A 23760-nucleotide genomic window follows, 5' to 3' on the forward strand; every position below is an offset into this window, starting at 1 on the left:
TCAGACATTTGACTGAATATTCGTGTGCAGCGAACCTGTTGACTATGGACCAAGAAGACAGCGATCATCAGGGTTCTGAACCTTGACATGCATTGAATGCAGTAGACTCCTGTGTCTCGTAAGTCAGGAAAATTTGCAATAAACACAAATGTTTAGATATGGGAAATGGTTTTACTGATGCAAAATATCGAAAATAGTTTGATTGTTCGCGTGATTTTAACGCAAGATGTCGCACGATTTGTGATAAATTTTGTTGGCAAGGGCAAGTAGCACTGCTTCAATTGTGATGAGCTCTGTTGTCAAAGCGGCTGGATTAATTCTCTTTCGAAGAAAGAATTCCTCGTCAGCGGCCGAATTTTTGTTGTTAAAGGCTTCCTATGGTGAGAGGCACTGGTCCCCACCGAAAGGTAGGCCTATATGCTGGTGTTGTGGTGCAATACCAATTTTAATTGTTAAAAGCTATGATATAAATTAGAAATAATATTGCCTGTGCAAATACATAGTGTTTTTTAATTTGATTTTTGGGGGATTTTTTGAAAGCATTTGCCTGCCTATAGTTTAAACATTTCAACCACACCAAAAATAATTATGTGGTCAATATTTTTTTTTTCTTTTGTTAGGACATGTTGATCCTGGGGAAGATGATATGACTGCAGCAGTAAGGGAAACACATGAAGAGTCTGGTTTTCCAAGAAACAGCTATAATTTGCTGGATGACTTCAAAATAGAACTCAATTATGAGGTGCACAAAAGGCCCAAGCTTGTAACATACTTTCTGGCAGAGCTAAAAGATTCGGAATCACAAGTTGTTTTGTCCGAAGAACATGAGGACTTTGTGTGGATGCAGGTTGAAGATGCCATGTGCCGAGCCGGATATGAGGATATGCAGAAAGCTTTACAAAAAGCAAATGAATATGTGACTCGCAGTTTATGATACTTCTTGACCTTTACTACATCACTGATTGTTTGTGTGTTTGAAATTCAAAGCCTTTACTACTTTTTTTTGATCAAGGAGTTTGTGATAATTTTTTTCTCCACATTGTTTTCAAAAATTATATTCCAACTATGTTTCCTCATTGCATATTTTAACCCAGATATTCCATATTTGATTTGAGTCTTCAAATTTTATGTGCACATTAAGTCGCTTGACCCGTTGTTTTTCTCTACTGGGCATTTTTCCCTCAACCAGGGTGTGTGCTGAATATAAATGCAGTAACAACTCTGTTCTTTGACAATATATTGCACAAGACACCTTGAACTTTGACCATACATATAGTTGGACAAAAACAATTATCGACAGTACACATAAATCCAATGATCACCATGTTAAATCAACGATTTTAGTGCAGAAAAAGAGCAAATTAATTACAAAAATTTTGTTGTTGGAAGAAGTAGTGAATCTCTATGTAGTTCATAATTGCAACATGCACCCAAGCCATAAATAAACACTAGTCAACTTTATTTAAAGTGATGGAACCTGCAGTTTCACCATGTTTTTGTGGCTCTTAAATAACACAACATACAAGTACAGCCATTAGCAACATATAGTGGAATGGTGTGGCAATGTTTCAGATCTACTTATTCATAGAAATCATAGAAGTGTGGTAGGGTATGAGAAGACAACAAACTTATTAGCGCTTATCTATGACCAAAAATCTGAGTCAGGCAAAGTTTTCATCTTCAAAGATCCATCGGCCCCACATGTTAAAATATGCTCCGTCGTGACTATTATCTGCACAGTGCCGGACCCAAAATTACGGAACAATGACGATCTTGCATGCTCGTTGCTGCTCACATATTTAAGTTTGTGGGTAAGGGCATCCCAGACTTTAACAGCGCCACTGGCAGAGCCCGTCACATAAAAGTGCTCATTTGGATCAATTGTCAGGCATTTAACTGAAGATTCATGTGCAGCAAACTTGCTGACTGGACCATGAAGACAACGATCGTCATAAACCGAGACCTGGCCATTCTTTCCACCGACCAACAGGGTTCTGAACCTTGGCATGTATTGAATGCAGTAGGCTCCTGTGGTCTCGCAAGCGCAAAAATCTGTAATAAACACAAATGTTTAGATATTGGAAATTGTTTTACTGATGCAAAATATCTAAGAGGTTGATTGTTCGAGTTTTAGAAATGAGTTATTTTAAAAATGTAAACCAGTTAATTTTTTTCCGAAAACAAAACCTATGAAGTAATTTACATGTCAAAAAATATTGTGGTAATGTACCAACACATTACACATGACTTACCTTTAACCAAAAAACTCTTTTTGGGCATCAGTGTGTCCCAGATGGCAATATTCTTATTAGTGCTCGACAAGCCAGCAGTAGCAATGACACTAGTTGAAGAAATAAAACAACAGTCATTTACACCACGATCATGACAAAGATGCCTCAAGAATGGTTTGGATGCGGAACTGACTTGCCACATCATTAGATAGCCATCAGCATCCACAGCACAAATTTTGTTTCCCAATGAACTGAAATGCACATTTGAAACTTTGGTAAATTGCCCAGGGTTCTGGTATTGTGAAATTTGCTGTTGGTGACCCCATTCCCACATACAAACACCCCCGTCGCGGTTTCCTGTCAAATAGTATGGGAGTGTTGGGTGTGACTCCATTCTTCTCACACCAACCACAGACCTTTTCATAAGAACGTTTGCACCTTGACCTGTTTGGCTTGTGCTCGACCATGGAACTGTGGTATGCGAGCCTGGAAGAAAAACCGATGGCACCTTGGGCGTTTTGTTTGGCACCGACACAAACAAGAAGTCCTCGTCATTGGGATGTGAAGCAGCACCACTGGATTGTGAAGAGACATCGTCCACCCAAGTCCAATTATCAGCGGCTAAAAGGGTAGACAAATCAAGTTCCTGGATGTCTTTAGCTGAGGCAAGGGCAATGCAGTTTGAGTTAACATTGTTGATGCAAAATGCAGCCAACAGATCTGGCTCCTTATGTAGAATTTTTACCTTTCCCCCAAAGTCTCCAACTGATTTGGTTTCAAACTCCATGTCATCAGTGTCATGAACTGAAATAGAATCTGTCACCAAATCAAAATTCTGGGTATCTGTACTTTTTCGATGGAATATGTATTTTATGAACATTTCCTGGAGGTTTTCTTTTTTCACAAGACTATGCCAAAGTCGTCTGAAGCCCATGCACTCTTTGCCTGTCCCATCAAATGGTGTGTTGTTTGCCTCCAACATTACTCTGTATTTCAGCAAAGCAGGCCTCTGCGCAGGTGAACCAGATGTTGCAGCAACATAGTTTGCATCTCTCAGGGAAGGGAGAAACCCACCAGGGGATCCCCCACATTCTTCCACCTCCTGAACCATCTGGCCGCGCCATTGCTGAAGAAGCTGCAGCAAGGCACACAAAAGTGGTGAATTAGAGCTCAACTCGCTGACCTCAAAACCAGCGAGTGCGACAAATGATTGAATGTTGCTGACTGCTAATTCTACCACCCCCAAACGCATCAGTTTCCAACTATAGGAATTGCTGTCTTCCTGGCTTATCTTCTCGTTACCGGTAGTATCTGCATCTTCATCATCTAAATCATCCACAGTGGATGCAAATGATGAAACAGAGGAGGAATCGTCATCAGTTTCTGCGTCGGAATCAAAACCAATTCCATCTTCGCTCATGGGGGTCACAAATGGTTTGGTGAGCAGCCAGTCCCACAGTGTGGTCTCAGGAGAAACAAACTTCTCTCTATACGCAGACTGATCTTGGCTGCTCATAGAGCTAACACTGGTCTTTCTGTCATTGGGGTGGAGAAGCTTGTGATTCAGTCGCTCTCGAAGCTTGTGACCCCCATATTGGTGAGGTTGGTGATCGATGCTTGCTCTGGTTTTTGTGTATTTCACCTGAAGTTTAACACCTCCACCAAACACTGCGTTCCACATTTTTGCACCGAGCTTGTGGTTGGAAAGTCTGTACATAAGTGCAGAATTATGAGATTGCAGGGCATGAATTAGTAGACTGACAAACACTGCCGACGTGGTTTCACACAGCAAGATGATAATTTTTGTTCTGCTTTCAGCACTTGATAATTCTGAGTTAAGCATGGATTGAAGAACAGCTACACCAGGCCACTGTGTGGGAAGTGTTGTGGGAGCAACATATGACGATGGTTGCAAAAAAGGTGTTTGTTGAAGGTAGGATGCCAAAAATGTTTGTGATGGCGAGTTGCTCAAGGAGGAACTGTCGTAAGATCCAATTGAAATACCATCTGCTTTAAGAAGCTGTGAATGGTAACTTGGTGTGCTGGTGTCACACAAACTCTGGTATATACACGATGATAGCGTTGCCGCTTGACTGCACAGCAGAAGAGTTTTCTCATAATTTGATGATGTTTTTGGATGTGGAGCATTGGTAAACAGAAACGCACTTCTTAATATGTCCTTTGTCATGTGACCTAGGTGGGTTAATGGGTCGGCTACCACTGTCTTGCACATCGCAACTACAGATGTTATTAAAGGAATATTCTCGCTGGGATGAGGAAGAGGTGAGGATAAATTGTGTGTCGAACTTCTATCTTGCAACGACTCCTGGAGAAGCAGGAGCAACTCCATTCTCATGGTTGCCAGTGACCCAAAAGCAGAATCATGTAGGTTGCAGTAGGATAGGAGAGTTCTTAAAAAGTTGTGATGGCGTTGCAGCCACTTGCGTCTTCTCAACAGAGTTAGACGACGTGATTTCCAATCCTGATTGTCGGCAAGGATAAGTTCATGCAGCGAAGGTGCAGGATTAGCACTTCCTACTGATGTACTATCTTCATCATCACTTGTCGTGCCCTCATGGGATGCTTTTTTAACAGGAGGCTTCAAGCTGTCTTCGACATCAAATTCATTTAATCCGAAAACTCTATGAAAAACATCGGAAGCATTTTCAAGCCAAATGTACAGTTTTGATCGAAGCAGGCCACCATCAGAGCAGTAGGCTTGCGAAATGGCTTTAAGCTCCTGAACGAATATTTTAAAGCAGGCAGTCACACGAAGATGGTGGGCATATACATCATGTTTCATCTTGCTAATATCTTCAACGACAGCAGGCTCGGGCTCAGAAGGATTTATAGAGGGAATCTTGTCGATAACAGGAACAGATTCTTCCTCACTTGGCACATCTTCCTCATCACTCCAATCCAACTGCAATTCCTCCTCCCCGCCAAATCCGACTGGTTGACTCCAGTCCACATTCTCATGCCCAGGCTCCTCTTCAAGGGATTTCAGTTTGGACCCACTGGCTTCTGAAGCAGACTGTGCAGGTTCATTGGGCTCAAGCAACTCACAAACCTTTGGCAACTTGTTCAGAGAATCCAATGCCAGCAAAGGACAACCCGCCTCTAAATGCACAACGGCTGTTTGAAATATAAGCTGGCGTTCTTCACTGTTGATGCTGTCCAGTGCTCCAGTCTTATTGCTTTGAATTGGTGCAATTCCTTGTTTACCAGCATTTTGTGTTAAATTTCTCAACATGATGGGGTGAGAACGAAGAAATATATAAAAATTAAATACATCAGCGATGTCTTCGTATTTTACCTTCTTCAATAAAGTACTAACAGCAATATCATATTTTCCAAGCATCCAGTGGGCCATGCTTCTAATGAATGGATCCGCATGTACTTGTTTGTTTGATTTTGGATTTTCACCATCACCCAAAACATGCACTTCGAGCAACTGCTGATGTGTAACATCTGTATTTTCTCTTAAACGACAAATTACCAGGGCAAGTTGTATGTCTTTCATCTTCTCTATACAAACTTCAACTGCATCTTTCACGGAGCCTGAAAGAAGAAAAAATGCCGCAGCCTCCTGGAATCTCTGTTTTCCCATCAACGCAAAGGCATTTTTTAATGCAGCCCTTCTCCATCGCTCTTCTGCAAAGTTGTGTTGAAAGAACTGCAGCATTCGTGAATCTTTGACCGATCTAAATAATCCACAAAGTACAGATTTTTTGTTCAGGGCCATATAAAAAATTGCAGCATGCAGGGGTTCATTGTTTTTTAGAAATGCAGCCCTAGCAGTTTGCTCAATTAACTTGCGTAGCAAAACGGTTGATCGGATCCACCACCCAGCACCCATCGACTGCAATTCTGACCACTCAGGGGCACGGCGCTGTACACTGGGTAACAGTGACAAAATTTCTTCCTCTGCCTCAGAATGAAAAGCCCATGCGAAATGACAAGTATCAAGACCCTGTTTAAGTAGAGTGGCTCTGTTTGATGCAGGCAGTGAATTTAGCAAGCATAGATGATTGTGCAGCGCCATAACATATCTCAAGCCACAGTTGTCAAGAGAGCCTGCTCCACTACCAGATACTGCATAGCCCCTTTCCCCAGCTGTGAGTCCCATCGAATTCTGGCTTTCGCTATAATTTACTTCACTGGATGAGAGCTGCTTTAGATTTGATGCATTGGTGAGCTCAAGTGTATCAGCTAAAGCCATTAGTTCCATTTGATCAAAGCTGGACAATCCTGGTAGTTGGTTGTGAATCAGGAACTCGTGTATTACGCGACAGTGCTCTTTACCAAAATAGCCTGGTTCAAGTTTACACAAATCAATTTTTTCCTCCGACTTCTTGGCTTTTTTCTTGCTTGACTTGATGCCAAGAATTTCATCTAGCTCATCATCAATGGTTGTATCTTCTTCCTCTTTCTGGGCATCAGCAAAAAAGTCTTCCAGTAAATCATTTGAGTTTGATTTATTCTGGTCTACTGCAGTTTGTTTGTTTTTGTCGCTGGCAACATTAGTTTTGATTTCACCATTTGGTCCCAGTAGTTCAAATAATGACAATGGAGTGACATGACTTCCAAAACTGCACAGCTGCTCAGAAAACTGAAATTTCTCGAATTGCAAAATCTCTGGCCGACAAGTGCTGTCTTGGAAGTCGCCATTCATGCATATGGACAGATGGATCAGAACAGAACGCACTACATCCAAATGTCCACTGTTTAGTAATTCAGAGAGTACATGAGGATGGTATTGTGGCAGGGAAGGGCATAGTTTATCAACAAGCTCTGTAAGTCCAATAACCAGTTTGTCGTTTGTTTTTGAAACTTGCAAGTCAGTCACACCCCTTCGTTGAGAATCAGTAATATCATTTTCTTCAGCATCTGGCATCCACTGACTGAAGACATGCATTTCAGTTGTACTTGCAACTACAAGCATACCATCTCTCGCCCATGATACAGTGACAGGGTTGTTAATTGCCTGTTTGTGTACCGTGTTTTTGCATGCCAGAACAGACTGGAAGACGTCAAGCTCAGTAAGCTTGCTCCAATGCATTAGTTTCCATCCAGTGTTCGTGTCTTCTGCCTCTTGTGAGGTGAAATCCTGGAACCTGACAATTTCATCAGCTTGTCTGAGTTTGCTTGAAGCAAGTTTTTGCCGTGTGTGCAAATCCAACGACCTCTGTTTGACCATTCGATGCTTTGTTGGTGATATACCATTATCAGTGGCTTTTTTAGATGGGGTTTGTGGTGATGCTGGATCCCTGGGTGTCAAAGCATATATTTGCAGTTGCATGTCGACACCAATAACCAAGAAAAAAGAACCTTCTTCCTGTGACAGCCAGTCCAGATGAAAACTTTGTTCTGATGCATGGGCACTGTCCAGAGTGCAGTACTTAATAACATCCTGCTCTTTCCAGATGGACCCACCACTTGACGCACATTCATAAACTGTTACCACAACCTCTTCAAACCCAACTATGGATAGACATGCAAGTAATGTGGGGTTGGCTGCTTTGATGACTATTGGTTTTCCTCTAAGTGGAATGCTACAGTCGGCTGGATGGTTCTTTGAAGCACTGTAGTGGTTTAGTAAACTCCATGAACACTCAACATTTGTGTTTGTCTTGTTTTCGTTTACCATGCAGGACCAGAAGTACATTTCTCCATTGTCACATGCAGTGCACAGATGATAAGGGGCACGATACAGGTGGTTTTCCTGCTCTGAGGCAAAAAGAAGGGTGAATCGACCGGCCCATGAGCATGCACTCACAACACTGCACGCTTCAGGGAAGTTTAACTGCTGCTTACACAACTTTTCCACTTGAACATTAACATGAGAAAACTCATGAGTGCCATTGTACACATCTTCTTCCTCGCTGTCGTCAGATGAATCCATCATTTGCACTGTGGTTCTTCTGCTGCGGGCTCCTCTCGCTGCTGCCATATTTGCTGAAAATGTTACTCTCCATGTGTGCAGCATTGCCTTGTTATCACTCTCTTCCAGGATAACAACATAAAATTTTTTGTGGAATTTCATAGTGTTGTGTGATTCCCTGTTGCAGGACTCCATAATATTCGATGGAAAAGTTTCGAGAAACCTGATTTTACCCCACTTTTTGTCCAAGTCAGTACACAATGACAGATGTAGTAAGCAGCCTGGGTGGGCAGATGACTGCTGAGATACCAAACTTTGTTGTAACACATTAACAGTCTCCGCAGGTGTCATCGGCGAAAGTATATCTGCCAAAATCTTGCCAGCATCAACAACAACTTGATAAATCTGTAGTTTGTTATCACTCAATGCAATCAAAGCAGTGCTTGGGGAGTTATTTTCGATGCCAAGACACCAACTGGGAAAGAGAACTGGAAACCAAGACACATTGGTAAACAGGTGTCCTTTCTGGCTACCAACTCGAGCTAGTTCAGATAAGCCACCAGAATATGAGAGGGGCCCTATTGAATCCATTCTCCAAAGGATTAGTTCACTTTGATTTGATACTTCTGGTTTGTCACATGCTTGGTGACTTGCAGTGGTCACCATTAATGGAAGAAGGGGATGAGAAAGAATTCCAGACAGATGAAAACAATGTCCACAAAAGCGGGTACTATGGGATATACTGGATATTGAAGCAAAGTCATTTGTGTCATTGAAGGTTATTTGCCAAAGGTTTAAACTACCATCCAGGTGTTTGCTTAACAACTCAACACTTGAAAAAACTGTTCTGCTCTGCTCTCGATCGACCGAAAGCCTTGACTGGAAGCTCATATAGCTTGTGGAGTGCATGATATTTTGCTCAGTTGTGTAGTTGACAAAAAGAATCATCTTCGGACACAGCGTTGCTGCATCGCCACTGGAAAATGCCAAGGGAATTCGGGATGAAAAACACACTTGAGGCTGACAGATCTTGCCAGCGCGATCTTCATCAAGCCAATCAATATGCCACACAAGTAACGACCCGTCTGTTGGGTGAATGCTGTATAATGCATCTCTGGATTCACACCAAGCATTAGTAAGCTTTTCTATTGAGCCAAGTGATAATCCCATTGTGTTTTGCTGAGCCTCAGGAAACTCAGACATGCTCGACTCAGCTTGTAAATCAATTTCAAGGTGTGCAGAAACTGATTGTTTTGGTTCAAGTCTATTGAGCATCATGTGCATTTGGTGGTACTTGTTGTTCAACCAATGCACAGTAAATACAGATGGTGTACTGTCATCAGAGTATTTATTCATCTGGTTAGGGATAGTAAATGCTGGCAATAGTGGTATATCTGAGAGGGGATTGATTGAAGCTGCAATATGAAAATGTCTTATATCCTGATGCATGCAGCTTCCAATGAGAGGGTTTACAAACGTTGATTCAAGGTTACTAAAAGCAGGTGTGCTTACAGCCCGCTTGGCTCCATCACTATCTGTTGCATAGTCTTTTCTGCGTTTACGTTGTACTGATGATGCAGCTGAAGGCTGAAACCGTAAATGTCCAGAAACTGGTTGCTTTGTTTCACACCAAATTCGGCAAATTTGGTCTTCACAGGAACTTAACAGTGTGTTTGAAAAGCGTTCATTGCCATCAAAAACGAAGTTTTTTCGCCATTCAAAGCCAATAACCGGCTGTGGATGCATAAGATAAGTAAATGTGAAGTCATATGCAATGCTATCCAAATTGTCATGTGGAGATTGTGCTCCAAATGAAGGACTCCAAAGTTTTTGGGTTCTTCTGTGTTGCCTGCTATACCAGACCTTAATCATGCATTCTCCTGCTGCAATTGAAGCGAACAGTGGACATGAGGAGGCATTTGGAGAAAAAGATAGGACAGATGGTTGTTCCTCTAAGCCACTGCTCCAGCAATGGGACCATGCTGAGGTTTTTCCAACACCAACATTCTCAACAGGGTTGTCACTAATTTGGAAGGAGGGTCTTTCTAGTACATTGGTATGCTTTTTCAGACACCACAAACTAATAACTAAACTGCCAATAAGAAGTTTATCTCCAGCATAATTCCAGGATAAAATTTTAGCTGCACCAAGTTCACCTCCAATTGAAAATGAGGATGTTATGCTCCATGCATAAAGTGGGTTGGTACTATCCAAAACCTGTTCTGGGGAGTAAATTTTAATTACTCCCCTATATGCAACAGCGATGTTGCCAGTGGTCTCAGTGCAGTCAAGTGCGGTTATTATAATGTCATCTTCACTGGCAATAATTTGGATTGGTTCGTGAGAAGAACACGATATGACTAAGTCACAACCTGAGCCATATGCCCAAAAGGTGAAGTCTTTAATTTGACCGACGCTGTAGCAACTATTTCCAGGGTTTGCAGATCCAGTCAACACTTGGTGCCTCTTCATTGTACATACAGGATACTGCTATCTTCAAGTGCTAAAAGCTTTAATCTGCAGAAGGGTAAATACTAATCATTTATATGAGCTTTGAGTAAAACAAACACAAGTTCTTAGATGAACCAAAACCACCATAGGGCTAAGGGCTATGCAACTCCAGGCCTCCAGCATACAAAAAACGTTAGCTTTAACCCACTAACGAGACAGTGAACGTGCACCAGTCTGCAGAGTATGGCAGCTGCATACACAAATTTTTCTTCAACTTTTTTTGTTAGCACGCCAAGTTTTTTTGACTGCATGCAAAAAATTTTTCGGCCTGTGAATGTATATACATAAAACAATTAACAAAAAGACGTTTTATCGTTTTCGTTACGCGTGGCCCGACAAAAGATTTAGTCTTGCACGCCCGAGATCTCGTCGAGAACTGCCATATTCTGCAGACTGAAACGTGCACATCAAAACAACGGCGCGCTAATTGTCGTCGTTAGCCCAGACGCTTTTCTTAGGTTTTGGTGCCTGGTACTTATATATATTCGGCGACAGTTTCTGCATTGCCTAAAAGTAAAATTTTTCCCACGAAAGGAATTAGGGCTGCGCTACACGGGTTTGTTAAATAACTCCCGTCTAAACCAATGCATTTTCAGCTTATCTTTTCTTTTCATGCAGCATGCAGGGCTGCAGCATTGTGACCATGAATACAACAAAATAAATTTATATCATGGTAATTTAGTGCCTAAACCTATTTTTATTAACAATTTTCGTCCAAATGATGCAAAATTGCAGATGCAGGCAACAACACAAAACATTTGCATGAAACTGCTCACTCATCCGATGTTCATAAACAAATCACATGCCTCCACTAATAACATAAATATCATATTCTCATTCGTTGCTCCACTTACCATTTTCAAAGTGCATGATACTCATGGCACTTTGCGTAAAATTAAAGGTACATCTACAACAAACACATTTCCAACGTTTTTTGGTTTAATGTTAATCAACAAAAGTATAAAACTGCACTAAATGTAAGTAACACCCCCTAACAGTAAACCTTTTTCACTGTTGTTATTTTGATCACATGGTAGGGATCGTGTCAGAAAAAGATTAGTTTCAAACATAGGAGAAACCTCAGATTATGTTACTTGTGACATTACACAAAAATACATCACTGACGTAACTTTAACCTCACTTAAACCAGGAATTAAACGTGCTTGGTCAATTGCAAAATCGTTCTGCCGTGGATACAAAACTGTTATGCCGCGGCTTTTTGGAAAAAAAACGCGCTTTTGCAGAATTTTTGGTTGAATACGATAAACCGTTTCCTGCGGAAACAGTACATGTGAGTTATACATATAAATCACGCAGAGTTTGCTGTGGTTAAACATCTGATTCTTTTTGTGATAGAGTTTTGTTTCAGAACTATATCCTGGCACATTTTCTATCCGTATTACGATCCTCCAAAGTACAATTCCGCTTTTCGCTTGTAATAAGCTACAACAAATGGATTGAATTAATATTTCCACTATGCTCCAGCACTTCTTAAGAGAACATATCGCCTTATTTTTCTTTCATTTTACCAAAATGCAATAATAGGGCTTGTTTAGCAGGAGAAGAGCAAGAGAAAAATAGACAAAAACAATGCGTATTGTTTTATTTCATAAAAAGGGTGTATTAGCCCTCGGCCCTTCAATTTGCCCCCCTGGTTAAGAGCATTTAATTGTCTTGTATTCGTGAGAAATAAGAAATTTCCTGCGAATTTGGTTCACTTGCATGATTTTGAAAAATCTTACGAGATTAGCCACGAGGTCTTGTTTTTTGGAGGATTTTGTGATGTTTTTTTTATCTCACTGGAATACGAAATGCGAACTCTTTTTTGTGTTGTCTGCAAGTGTCATGCAAAAGACAGAATCTGTGTTATGAACTCTGTATAAAACGTTTGTTGTGGTTGGTGGGTGTCGTGGTCGTGGGCATACGTCGGCTATATATGATGAACCAACGTGCCCTCGATGCTTATAAGCATAAAACTGTATACAGTGCCTTCGTATTCGTGTACGATGTTTACATTGCTTACAAGCATCGTGGGCACGTTGGTTCATCATATACCCGATGTACAATGATACAAACAACACAAAAAATGAACAATGTGGACAATGCACACAGAGGTTCACTCTGAAATCTATGAACTAAAGTTGGAACTCAAATAACAATCAATTAAAGACATTACTTGGGGAAAGTTTTTTCTTACATTATAGGTGAAAGTTAGCCGGCGTTCGATCCATTTTGTGAACATGGAGTGCCAATTTTGCCCTGTTTTGTGCATCTCCTATTTAAACAAACTTATAGCAAGTAACATTTAAATACATGCTGGGGTCAAAAAAACAACTGATACGGTTAAATAAACAAGTAAAAAGGTTCATCAAAACACATGATAGGCGAAAAGTACATTTGTTTTAATTAAAACCTATACCCGAGGCGGAAAATATAGTATTACGTGGGTGCGCGAAAATATTTAATATGATAAGAGTTGTGTATTGTATTTTGTATATGCAGTATTACTTCGTGATAAAACGTTTGTAAAGAATACCGACGCAAAAGACAGAGTACTGGCGCAAAAGACCACCGATTTAAAAATATCACCAAAGCAACAAAGTTGACCACGAATCTAATGAAGCGAGGTAAAGTTTATTTTCAATCGGGGATTTTTCATTCTTTTCGTCGATATTCGAAGTTATGTATCATTATTCAACTGCGTTTCAAAGTATTGCGCAAGTCTTCAGTTGCATTGTTTCCTTGTGTTGCGCAACGCTTGCTACGTCATTGTTCCATTGAATGATTTCCTATAAAGCTCAGGGTTGCAGTTAAATATATTGGGTATGCGAAAGAGCGCTGTGCAATTAACAGGATTATAAGTTTAGACCGCGTTTACTTAAACTTTTGGGCACAAAATGCAACCTTTTGAGGTTTTGAGCGTTACTTATTAAACTGCAATACCAGCGCTGCTGTTGCTTCGTCAGGCTATTGTTGCATGCGCATCTTATTTACAAATTTGGTCTTTAACCCATAGCATGTTCTATAGATTCCAGACGTTTTTTCGTCTAAGCGTAAATTTTCGTTTTTGGTGCTTGGTACTTATATTCGAGGACAATTTCGGGGTTGCCTAAACGTAAAATTTTTTCCACGAAAATAAAAATATATATTTCAAGGTGGCAATAGTATTGAGTTTAACATTATACAAGAGCATTAACTCAATTGCGCCCAAGGCATCGCATATTAACCCACAACCATGGTAAGCGCCAGCTTTTTTCAATAATTAAAAAAATAGGCTAAAAGTCGTGCAATTGTTTTGTCACAGGTGAACTTCGCTGTGGACCAGATTCGAGCGATCATGGACAAGAAGGCGAATATTCGCAACATGTCAGTCATCGCCCATGTCGACCACGGCAAATCAACCCTAACAGATTCTTTGGTTAGCAAGGCAGGAATCATAGCAAACTCAAAAGCCGGCGAAGCTCGATTCACTGATACCCGAAAAGATGAGCAGAAAAGATGCATTACCATTAAGTCAACGTAAGTCGTGCAACAGTAACAGCCAATTATAGTTCCGACTTCGCGTGAACAATGGGTCTGACGTCACAATGCTGCAGGTAAAGATTGGCGGAAAACGCATTGGGTTATATAGGAATTCTTTAGTAAAAGGCGTGTGGCGCTGCGGTAAATCCTTTCGTGGGAATTTTTTTTGAGTTAGGCAAGGCAGAAATTGTTAAAGAATGTAAGTAGCAGGCACCAAAAGCGAAAAAAACTCTTTAACCCAACTACCGCTTTCCAGATTCCAGACGTTTTTTCGTCTAAGCGTAAATTTTCGTTTTTGGTACTTTACGAAAATTTCTGCTCTGCCTAAACGTAAAATTTGTCCCACAAAAGGAATGAAAGGGCTTCGCTGCACGCGTTTAAGTAAATAACTCCTATCTACACCAATGCATTTTCAGCCAATTTTTACCTGTAGCATTGTGACGACAGACCCATTGTTGACGCGAAATCGAAACCAAGAGCACAACGCAATGTGACCACGGCTCTTCGTCACGAAAATCATGCACAAGATGAGTTAGTTTCTGTCGGGTCTAAACACTGCAGCTGGTGACTGACCAAAGGTCTCGTCGGCTAAAGTAGCTCCAGTATACCTACCGGATTAACGTCTACTGCACAGTTAACACAAATTATGCAAAAACGAGTAGTTAACGTTCGAAACAAAAATGAACCTATTTTGGAAACTGTCAAGATTCGATACAGCATTGTGGAGAGTTTTACCCAGCGTTCAATCGTTATTTGTATAAACTGCCCGCGGTGATTCAGTTTGTAGCGTGAAAACGTCGCCTGGCAATCTGTGCGTATAGGCAGTAGTGTATTATGCCGTAACCATCATCAACGAGCTCCAGCAGCTCGGCCCGACATGTCCGAGGTCGTGAGGTCAAACCTCACGCGAGGAAGGTGTTTTTTCTTATTTCACCAGATCAGCTCAGGTAGTGTGGTATACCGTATTTACTAAATGTTTTTCCACAACAAAATTGTCACTATTTCAATAGTATGTAGTTGATAACTGTTACTTTTGCAGTGCTATCTCGTTGTATTATGAGTTGAGCAACAGTGATCTCAAGTGGATCAAACAGGAGGTTGATGGAAATGGATTTCTGATCAATCTCATAGACTCTCCAGGCCATGTTGATTTTTCATCCGAAGTAACTGCTGCTCTCCGTGTCACTGATGGTGCTTTAGTTGTTGTCGACTGCGTCAGTGGTAAGTTGTAATTTTCCAATTTTTTCATCCACTAAATCATTTCACAAGTGTGTAGAGAATTGTGAGCATTGGTATTTTTTGAAAATGTGAAATTGTTGCTAATCATATTTTTAGGTGTATGTGTGCAAACTGAAACAGTGTTGCGTCAAGCGATTGCGGAGAGGATAAAGCCAATTGTTTTCATGAACAAGATGGACCGTGCTTTGCTTGAACTCCAGTTGGAGACTGAGGATATGTACCAAACTTTCCAGCGAATTGTGGAAAACATTAATGTCATTATTGCCACATATTGTGATGAGGACAGCCCTATGGGTCAAATTATGGTAAAAGCAACTTCATAAATAAGAAATTCGACATGTGTGGAAGAAACATACAGTATCAAATGTTGTTTCTAGTGGTGCTGATATGTAATATTCCTGAAATTTTGTTGAGCAGGTTGACCCACAAAATGGAACTGTTGGTTTTGGATCTGGCCTTCATGGTTGGGCGTTTTCTCTCAAGCAATTTGCTGAAATGTATTCAGTCAAATTTGGTATTGATCCACAAAAGCTGATGAAACGTTTATGGGGTGACAATTCCTTTAACCCCAAGCTGAAGAAATGGTCTAAAACTATTCAAGAGGGATACACTCGGGGATTCTGCCAGTTTGTTTTGGATCCAATTTTCAAGGTCAAATATTTGTATACATATTCATGTTTGAATTCAATTGAGACAAATGTACCAATGATTTTATAATAAAGTGATTATTCAGCTGTATTCTAGCACAATGCATAATTTTCATATAGTAATTGGTAACCAATATGACTGTCATTTGTATTTATGTTAGGTATTTGATTTCATTATGAATGGGAAAAAAGAAGAGTTCAAGAAAATGACGGAGAAATTGGGCGTCAAACTTAACAAAGAAGACTGGGATTTGGAGGGAAAACCCCTGTTAAAGGTGTGCTTGTGCTTGTTTTTCTTTAATAATAGTAAAATTTACACCTGCTGTGTAGGTCTTCATGAGGACTTGGCTGCCAGCTGGAGACACACTTCTTCAGATGATCACCATCCATCTTCCATCTCCTGTGACTTCCCAGAAGTATCGCTGTGAGCTTTTGTATGAAGGTCCTGGTGATGATGAGGCAGCTGTTGGTAAGTTTCATAATAAAATTCTTCTACTATTATTTTCAAATTTAGTTAGTCATCTATATCATGTGTTCTATCATGAAAAGCCATCAAGAACTGTGACCCAAAAGGCCCATTGATGATGTACATCAGCAAAATGGTACCCACATCAGACAAGGGCCGTTTCTATGCTTTTGGACGTGTTTTCTCTGGAAAAGTTGCAACTGGTCAAAAAGTGCGAATTATGGGACCGAACTTTGCCCCAGGAAATAAAGAAGATCTCTACCAGAAACCAATTCAGAGGTGGCCAGCATTTGTTTTTTGTTATTATGCCCTGTGACTGATGTTACTGCTCACACAAATTTTATAACTTGGTAAAATGAATTCAAATTGTACAGTATTACTTTTATAGTAGTTTCAAAATGCAATGTTTAGTGGAAGCAATTTTGTTTTAATGCAAAATGTGATGGCGCCACTTCTAAAGTTGCTTGCGTTTTGTAACTAGGACCATTCTTATGATGGGGCGATACATCGAAGCCATTGAGGATGTACCATGTGGTAACATTTGTGGGTTGGTCGGTGTTGATCAATACTTGGTTAAAACTGGTACTCTGTCTACTTTTGACAAGGTATGTGTTGTTCATTTACACAGGTTATTATCTTTAGCCCATATATGCAGTGCATAAACGTTGGAATATTTTTGTGGTTAACTGTGACATGTAATTATGTATTTTGTGTGATGTACATCTTAAGAGGCGCAGACAGTAGTGAACACTGTTTCGACCTATAAGGTTTCATCAAGGTGCAGCTGGTGATTGTGGCAAAGTAGATTATAATTTGCAAGTGACTCATAATTGTTTTTTTGAATAGGCACACAACATGAAACAAATGAAGTTCAGTGTTTCTCCTGTCGTGCGTGTGGCAGTGGAGGCCAAAAATGCAGCAGATCTTCCAAAACTGGTGGAAGGACTTAAACGGTAAGTCTTCTGCAGTGTAATGGTACTTGATCATGACTGATATGCTGTTTAGATTGTCCAAGTCTGACCCTATGGTTCAGTGCATTGTGGAAGAAAGTGGTGAACACATTGTTGCTGGGGCAGGTGAACTTCATCTTGAGATCTGTCTGAAGGATTTGGAGGAAGATCATGCTTGCATTCCCTTAAAGGTGTGTATTCAGGAGCAATCACTTTTTACCCAATTTTGTGGCAAAAATTTGTATATGGCATCTAACAAATGCTGTATTTTGTGTAAATTTCACTGGACAGTCTTGTCAACTGAAATTTTTTACCTTTAGATCAAATTTAACAATTTCTTCCTCTACTTTCAGAAATCCGATCCAGTTGTGTCTTACCGTGAAACTATCTTGGACGAGTCTAGTCAAATGTGTTTGTCGAAAAGTGCGAACAAACATAACCGCCTCTACATGAAGGCCAGACCAATACCAGATGAGCTGTGCAAGGACATTGATGACGTAATATTGTCCACATAATCTAAAACACTAGTCCCAAACTAACCAGATGCCTGACGTTCATGCAGGGTAAAGTTGCCCCAAGGCAAGATTTCAAGACCCGTGCCAGGTATTTGGCTGATAAATATGATTTCGATGTGAACGAAGCCAGGAAGATTTGGTGCTTTGGCCCGGAAATCACTGGACCCAACTTACTGATTGATTGCACAAAGGGTGTGCAGTATCTGAATGAAATGAAGGATTCTGTAGTAGCTGGATTCCAGTGGGCTAGCAAAGAGGTAATACAGGACATTCCAGTTAAAACTATTGCATTTTTACGAACTTGTTGTTAATAAAACTAGTTTCGTTGCTTAGTTGTGTGAAGAAGTTTGTCAGCATTCTAGAACATTATTTCGTTTTTCTGATCTCGACGTTTAGCTCTCACATCAGTTTAATTTTTGTAACAGGGAGTTCTGTGTGAGGAAAACATGCGTGGAATTCGTTTTGACATCCACGATGTCACTTTGCACACCGAATCCGTCCATCGTAGTGGAGTTCAGATAATCCCAACAGCTCGTAGAGTTCTGTATGCCTCCCAGCTCACAGCCCAACCAAGGATTCTTGAGCCTGTGTATCTTGTGGAAATCCAGGTGCAAATTCACCTTCATTCGTAAATTTTTTAGAATGTCAATCGAATCATGGTGGATACAACGGAAAGGTTTTTGAGCTAAACTTAATTAAATATCAGGACACTAAAAATGACTTAAACAAAGCTAAACGTATGGACAAACTTGAGAACTAACACTCGTATTTCCTCAGACGCCCACCTGATAAACAGGAACCAATCTTAGAAATAAGGTTGGTTTGGCTTTCCTGCTTATGTATTGCGTCATTTCGTTTTAGTGTCCAGAAACGGCTGTCGGTGGAATTTACGGATGTCTCAACAGACGTCGTGGCCACGTTTTTGAAGAATCTAATCAGTCAGGCACGAATATGTTCCAAGTGAAAGCGTATCTGCCAGTCAACGAATCGTTTGGTAGGTGTAGGTCAAATTACCTGCCGTTTCTCATGCCTCTGTGCTAAATTCATATACTGAGTCAAATGCTCTGAACCGTTTTTTTTCACGCGGCCCGAGCAAAAACGGATCATATTTTGACGTAATATATAATATAAGAACTACAACACACCGAAACTAAACATACAATTGGTAATTTTTCTCCTAAAACAGTTTTTAGATGACCAAACTTTGGGTCGCGACCCACATGGTTCCGAAACACTGCACTAGGTCATGTAGCTGTACATTGCGAAAGTGCGTTAACTTCCTTTTTTACGATTATAGGCTTCACCGCCGACTTACGCTCACAAACAGGGGGGCAGGCATTCCCACAAGCAGTGTTTGACCATTGGCAAATCCTGCCTGGCAACCCCTTGGCTGAAGGCACCAAACCCCATCAAGTTGTCAAGGCAACCAGAGCCCGAAAGTCGCTCAATGAGAATGTTCCTCCGCTCGACAGATTCTTGGATAAATTGTAGAAAATAGATAAATCAAACCAGCCAGCTATTAAGTTGCTAATTTGCTGACCAATATTTGCCCTTCTTGCCGCACTCCCTGAATATCAACAAAAATAAAAGATTGATTCCAATACTGCTATTTGTTGGGTGTCGTATAGACCAGAAATTATAACTGAACGCGAAGCAACCAAGAAGTAAAAGAGGAAAAACATACCGTTTCAAATTTACAACCCTAGTTACTTTACAAATATAGAACGTTGGAAGACAAAAGAGATAGTAAACTTATTAGAAGGGGGAATAGCCATGGTTTTCATAGACCTGGACCAAAAAAGTAATACGCTGTGCTCTTTGAATCCGAATTTGCTGAAAAATTTTATTTCAGTCGCTTTGACGGATTTCGGAGGCTATTAATTATCAACATGCTTTTGTAGATCTTCGGGATTATGACCTTTTTTAGACGGGTTATATACGTTGCAGCTACAACGGTTATTTGTTTCGTTGGCGCGTCTGATCGTTAATCATATTGTGCCACGTAACTTATATTGAGAAAACTATCTTAAATCCACATTCGTAATTTCTCTGCTCTTGAAATAGACACGGTATGGCAACATTGGAAATAGCACTAGCACAACATATCGTTTATAATAGTTTCACAACATATTGTACATATTCTAGGAACATTGTCGCGTGTTCAGGTGTGGGTGGCGAACTATATATGCTTACATGCAGTTACAGGATTATGTGTACACATTGTTACAATAACATATCACTGAAACAAATGCAGGGACAACAATTGTAAACCTGTTTTACACTGTAGCGTCGTGATGATGTTAAATCACAGTATACAAAAGTTTAATTGTACAACACAAAATTTTCTTAAATGGTGTGTTATGTTTCTCTGTTTCAAATCTGTCATTATAAGTGCATCAGCGATGATACTTTCTTGTACACAGCAGGATCTAGTCCCCCATTCTGGATTCACTTGCGTGATTTTTAAAGTCGAAGTAGTGTTTTAGGGGATTATGTGACTTTAACTTGTGCGTTCTTCTTCTTGTTCGCGGCTCTTGGTTCGGTTGTTGCTTTCACTTTCATCATAGTTATATCTTACATGGGTAGGTATGAAGGTATAATGTGAATATAATACTTTGCGTTTATGAAATATGCTTCAATACCGTAAATGTACAATTAACAAAAATTCATCCATGCAATATTCGAACTTTTTATAATTTCTGAAAATGGGGTCTATGTTTGTTAATGTAACAATGTTTGTGCGTTGATAATTGATGGTTTCAATTAACTTCTTTTGTGTTGTAAGTTATATGATGTTTTTAGTCTGTCATCTTTATACAGTCACTGTAGATAATTTAGCTTGCAAGCAGTGAACTTATAGGAAATAGCTATTGATGGCTGCCCTACAGTCATGGCAGCGATCTCAAAGATTGGTCTCAACTCTTTCCAAAGAAATCATCAAAAAACGAGTTAACAATTTTTCTCCTCTGCTGAGCAAGCAGACAAACGTTTTATCAAACCCAAGGCGAAGCTTTCAATGTGGGCAGTGTCGATTGTATTCAGGTTACAAGCTTCCCAGAAACACGATAATTTTGTTTGTGCCACAGCAAGAAGCATGGATTGTAGAGCGAATGGGGAAATTTCATAAAACCCTTAGCCCAGTAAGTGGGAGATGTATGTATATATATGGTTCTTAATCTTTTTCTTAATTAATTATATAATTGACTATACTACATTGAAAATTTGAAATAGAACATAAAAATATTACGATAAATATTTTTATAGGGGCTCAACATTCAAATTCCATACCTGGACAAAATCAAATATGTTCAAGTTTTGAAGGAACAGGCAATAAAAATACCAGAGCAAAGTGCTGTAACAAAGGGTAAACCCAACCAGTCACTTTTTTGTATTGTTGTTGTTTTTGTTGTTCAGTTTTTTCCTCCATTAATTTTTTTGTTTGCAAATCATTTATTTTTAGATAATGTTGGACTGCACATTGATGGTGTTTTGTATGTGCGTGTTGATGATCCCTACAAAGCTAGTTATGGTGTTGAAGACCCTGAATACGCTGTAACACAACTTGCTCAAACCACAATGAGATCAGAAATTGGTTGGTGTCTGCATTTTTTGCACCATTGCGATGCAAACTGGTTTCTGTTTTTGCAGGAAAATTGTCCTTGGACAGCATTTTCCATGAACGAGAAATTTTGAATATCAGCATTGTAAGAGCGATCAATGCCGCATCTGAAGAACCATGGGGTATCCATTGCCTACGTTATGAAATCAGAGACATTCAGGTTTTTAGTAACCAAGTTAATAATAAGCTATGAGAAATTGAAATTGGGCAAGTAAAAAACTATACCAAACATATTGTGCAAAATTTTTTTCTCAAATAATTACTAGGTCCCCAAACGTGTACAAGAAGCTATGCAAATGCAAGTTGAAGCTGAACGCAGAAAAAGGGCCTCCATATTAGAGAGCGAAGGTTAGTTTCACTCAAAAGTTTCACAGGTTAATGAAAACTTGTATATTTTCACTCTTGTGGTCCTATCAGGTAGCAAGGAGTCTGCCATCAACGTAGCTGTTGGAAAGAGACAATCACAGATTCTAGCCTCAGAGTCTGAAAAGATTGAAAAAATAAACAAAGCTGAGGGTTTGTTAAAATTTATCTTAGTTTCTGGTTATGTTCTAGCCTGTTTCTTTAAAATATGGCAACGCAACTATTTGTGTAGGTGAAGCAAAAGCTATTCTTGCAACGGCCCAAGCAAAAGCAGATGCCATTGAAGTTGTAGCAAAAGCTCTTGCAAAACAGGTGCCTTACTCTATCTACCTACATCAATTATATAGGTGGCAATCACCTAAAGTTAAACTAACGTCTCTTTAAACCATTTTTGTATGAACGTTGATGTTTTTAATAGAAGTTAGAGGTCACTTTACATTTTGTAATGCTAAACAAAACACAGATGCAGAAACCTTGCAATTCGTATAAATACAGTGTATTGTGTAACGAACTGTGCAGTAAAATTATTAAGAAACATGCCATGACATTTCCACAGTACGGTACGAATGCTGCGAGTCTCACAGTTGCCGAACAATACGTGAATGCATTTGGCAACTTAGCCAAAGAAGGAAACACAATTTTACTTCCAACCAACACTGGCGAAGTTTCTAACATGGTTGCGCAGGTAAGAATGTCACGTGATTTAAATTATTGTGACTTGGGCAAGTTTAAAAATAATAAACACAAATGCCATTCTAGTAACGGGCTGAACTTTGATTTGAGAGTGTCGCTTTTTAATTACTTGGTCGCCGCTATTAGCAGCATGGGGCAGTGGCATAAATTTAATAGCGGTTTAAACAACGGTTTTCAGGCCAGTGGAGTGGTGTGCAGTTGACCTCGCCAGTTTGTAGTCGTGTATTTACTGTTTAACTCTTAAGCTGTACAATTCGTGCATCAAGATCATAGTAGTAACGCAGAGGATATTTTTTGCGTCGTTGGCCTGGTAACCCAATGTTGCTTTTTTTCGAAATATGCTCGTAATACCGGTTTCATATTTTTAGTCGGTGGTTTACAACGTGTAGAATTATAAGTGCAAAAACGAACAATTTACCAATATAGGTCCATATACAAAAGCCTGTGTTTCGTTCATTTTGCTATACCTGCACTTTGTAGGCGATGAGCATTTACAACAACCTCCATAACAAAAACCAATCCCCGGTCGGGCAGGACAATCCAGTTGCAGAAATAACGCAGAGAAATGTTGAAAGCGTTCAAATCGAAGAGGTCGACGACGATGAATCTGATATTAATGAGGAAGGTTATTTTGATCCGCAACAGCCTGAAAAAGGAGCGTAATTCCTTAGATGACTTGTTGGCATGGACTAGAAGGACAAACCGTCAAAAATCAGAAGATTCTATGATGTTGATATTCCAGCTCGTGTGGTTAAATGTGATATCGGTCACTGCAGCATGAATTCACCTGTTTTTTTAAATATGTGAAAAGGTTGTTTTTTGCAATAAACGATGTATTGCAGCCTGTTTGTTTGGCTACTGAACGTGGGGTGTGCTCAATTTGATCTTACATATTACACTTTTCTGTCAAGACTGAGGTAAATTGAAAGTTGCCTATAGAGAATTTTTATTTTGGAAAACTATTAGTTGTGGTTCTCTGTAAGATAATTAATCCTACTGACGTAACAGTTTTTTTTTACTTTACAAGACTCAACTATCTCCTTCGTACCCGGTATTTTACCGCGCGTTTCTTCGCTTGACTGAGTTTTAAATATCCTACCAACCGCTTAAAACAAAAAAT

At 39.9% G+C, this 23760-nt stretch overlaps 4 protein-coding genes across 5 annotated transcripts; 3 read left to right on the forward strand and 1 right to left on the reverse strand.

Annotated features, from left to right (window-relative positions):
- The first annotated feature begins 66 nt into the window (after window positions 1–66).
- Window positions 67–1257, forward strand: LOC145897111 (bis(5'-nucleosyl)-tetraphosphatase [asymmetrical]-like). The gene is made up of 2 exons (XM_082985286.1): window positions 67–407; window positions 621–1257. The coding sequence occupies exons 1-2, from the start codon at window positions 287–289 to the stop codon at window positions 932–934; spliced, it is 435 nt and encodes a 144-aa protein (XP_082841412.1). The 5' UTR covers window positions 67–286; the 3' UTR covers window positions 935–1257.
- Window positions 1258–1443: 186 nt separating this feature from the next.
- On the reverse strand, window positions 1444–10587 carry LOC145897110 (dmX-like protein 1). The gene is made up of 2 exons (XM_082985285.1): window positions 2253–10587; window positions 1444–2052 (listed from the first exon to the last, which is right to left on the reverse strand). Exons 1-2 carry the CDS (start codon window positions 10585–10587, stop codon window positions 1643–1645), a joined length of 8745 nt encoding a protein of 2914 aa, XP_082841411.1. The 3' UTR covers window positions 1444–1642.
- A 2542-nt stretch (window positions 10588–13129) lies between these two features.
- Window positions 13130–19531, forward strand: LOC145898682 (elongation factor 2b-like). 2 transcript variants are annotated; one of them, XM_082987232.1, is made up of 16 exons: window positions 13130–13253; window positions 13931–14145; window positions 15188–15369; window positions 15484–15692; window positions 15805–16038; window positions 16196–16309; window positions 16365–16503; window positions 16584–16779; window positions 16982–17105; window positions 17347–17453; window positions 17506–17641; window positions 17804–17947; window positions 18013–18222; window positions 18391–18573; window positions 18827–18959; window positions 19263–19531. In XM_082987232.1, the coding sequence occupies exons 2-16, from the start codon at window positions 13964–13966 to the stop codon at window positions 19454–19456; spliced, it is 2487 nt and encodes an 828-aa protein (XP_082843358.1). In that variant the 5' UTR covers window positions 13130–13253; window positions 13931–13963; the 3' UTR covers window positions 19457–19531. The 2 variants fall into 2 exon arrangements, with proteins under 2 accessions (XP_082843358.1, XP_082843357.1); XM_082987231.1 differs by lacking the exon at window positions 13130–13253 and adding an exon at window positions 13757–13864.
- Window positions 19532–20525: 994 nt separating this feature from the next.
- LOC145897390 (stomatin-like protein stl-1) lies at window positions 20526–23457 on the forward strand. Its single transcript, XM_082985658.1, has 9 exons — window positions 20526–21105; window positions 21230–21329; window positions 21426–21557; window positions 21614–21744; window positions 21851–21932; window positions 22002–22100; window positions 22180–22259; window positions 22504–22632; window positions 23121–23457. The coding sequence occupies exons 1-9, from the start codon at window positions 20839–20841 to the stop codon at window positions 23301–23303; spliced, it is 1203 nt and encodes a 400-aa protein (XP_082841784.1). The 5' UTR covers window positions 20526–20838; the 3' UTR covers window positions 23304–23457.
- The last annotated feature ends 303 nt before the right edge of the window (window positions 23458–23760 follow it).

Source organism: Ascidia mentula, chromosome 4 (genome assembly GCF_947561715.1).
Source record: "Ascidia mentula chromosome 4, kaAscMent1.1, whole genome shotgun sequence".
Lineage (NCBI taxonomy): Eukaryota > Metazoa > Chordata > Ascidiacea > Phlebobranchia > Ascidiidae > Ascidia > Ascidia mentula.

Bases quoted from the DNA above. Each gene is read 5' to 3' on its own strand.
- LOC145898682 (XM_082987231.1), top strand. The intron at 17,948-18,012 runs GTAATATTGTCC...ACGTTCATGCAG, and splicing joins TGTGCAAGGACATTGATGAC to GGTAAAGTTGCCCCAAGGCA. The intron at 18,574-18,826 runs GTGCAAATTCAC...ATTTCGTTTTAG, and splicing joins TGTATCTTGTGGAAATCCAG to TGTCCAGAAACGGCTGTCGG.
- LOC145897390 (XM_082985658.1), top strand. From the start codon at position 20,839: ATGGCTGCCCTACAGTCATGGCAGCGATCTCAAAGATTGGTCTCAACT. The intron at 21,330-21,425 runs GTAAACCCAACC...ATTTATTTTTAG, and splicing joins GCAAAGTGCTGTAACAAAGG to ATAATGTTGGACTGCACATT. The intron at 22,260-22,503 runs GTGCCTTACTCT...ACATTTCCACAG, and splicing joins CAAAAGCTCTTGCAAAACAG to TACGGTACGAATGCTGCGAG.
- LOC145897111 (XM_082985286.1), top strand. From the start codon at position 287: ATGAGCTCTGTTGTCAAAGCGGCTGGATTAATTCTCTTTCGAAGAAAG. The intron at 408-620 runs GTAGGCCTATAT...TTCTTTTGTTAG, and splicing joins GCACTGGTCCCCACCGAAAG to GACATGTTGATCCTGGGGAA.
- LOC145897110 (XM_082985285.1), bottom strand. From the start codon at position 10,587: ATGAAGAGGCACCAAGTGTTGACTGGATCTGCAAACCCTGGAAATAGT. The intron at 2,053-2,252 runs GTAAGTCATGTG...TGTTTATTACAG, and splicing joins AAAGAGTTTTTTGGTTAAAG to ATTTTTGCGCTTGCGAGACC.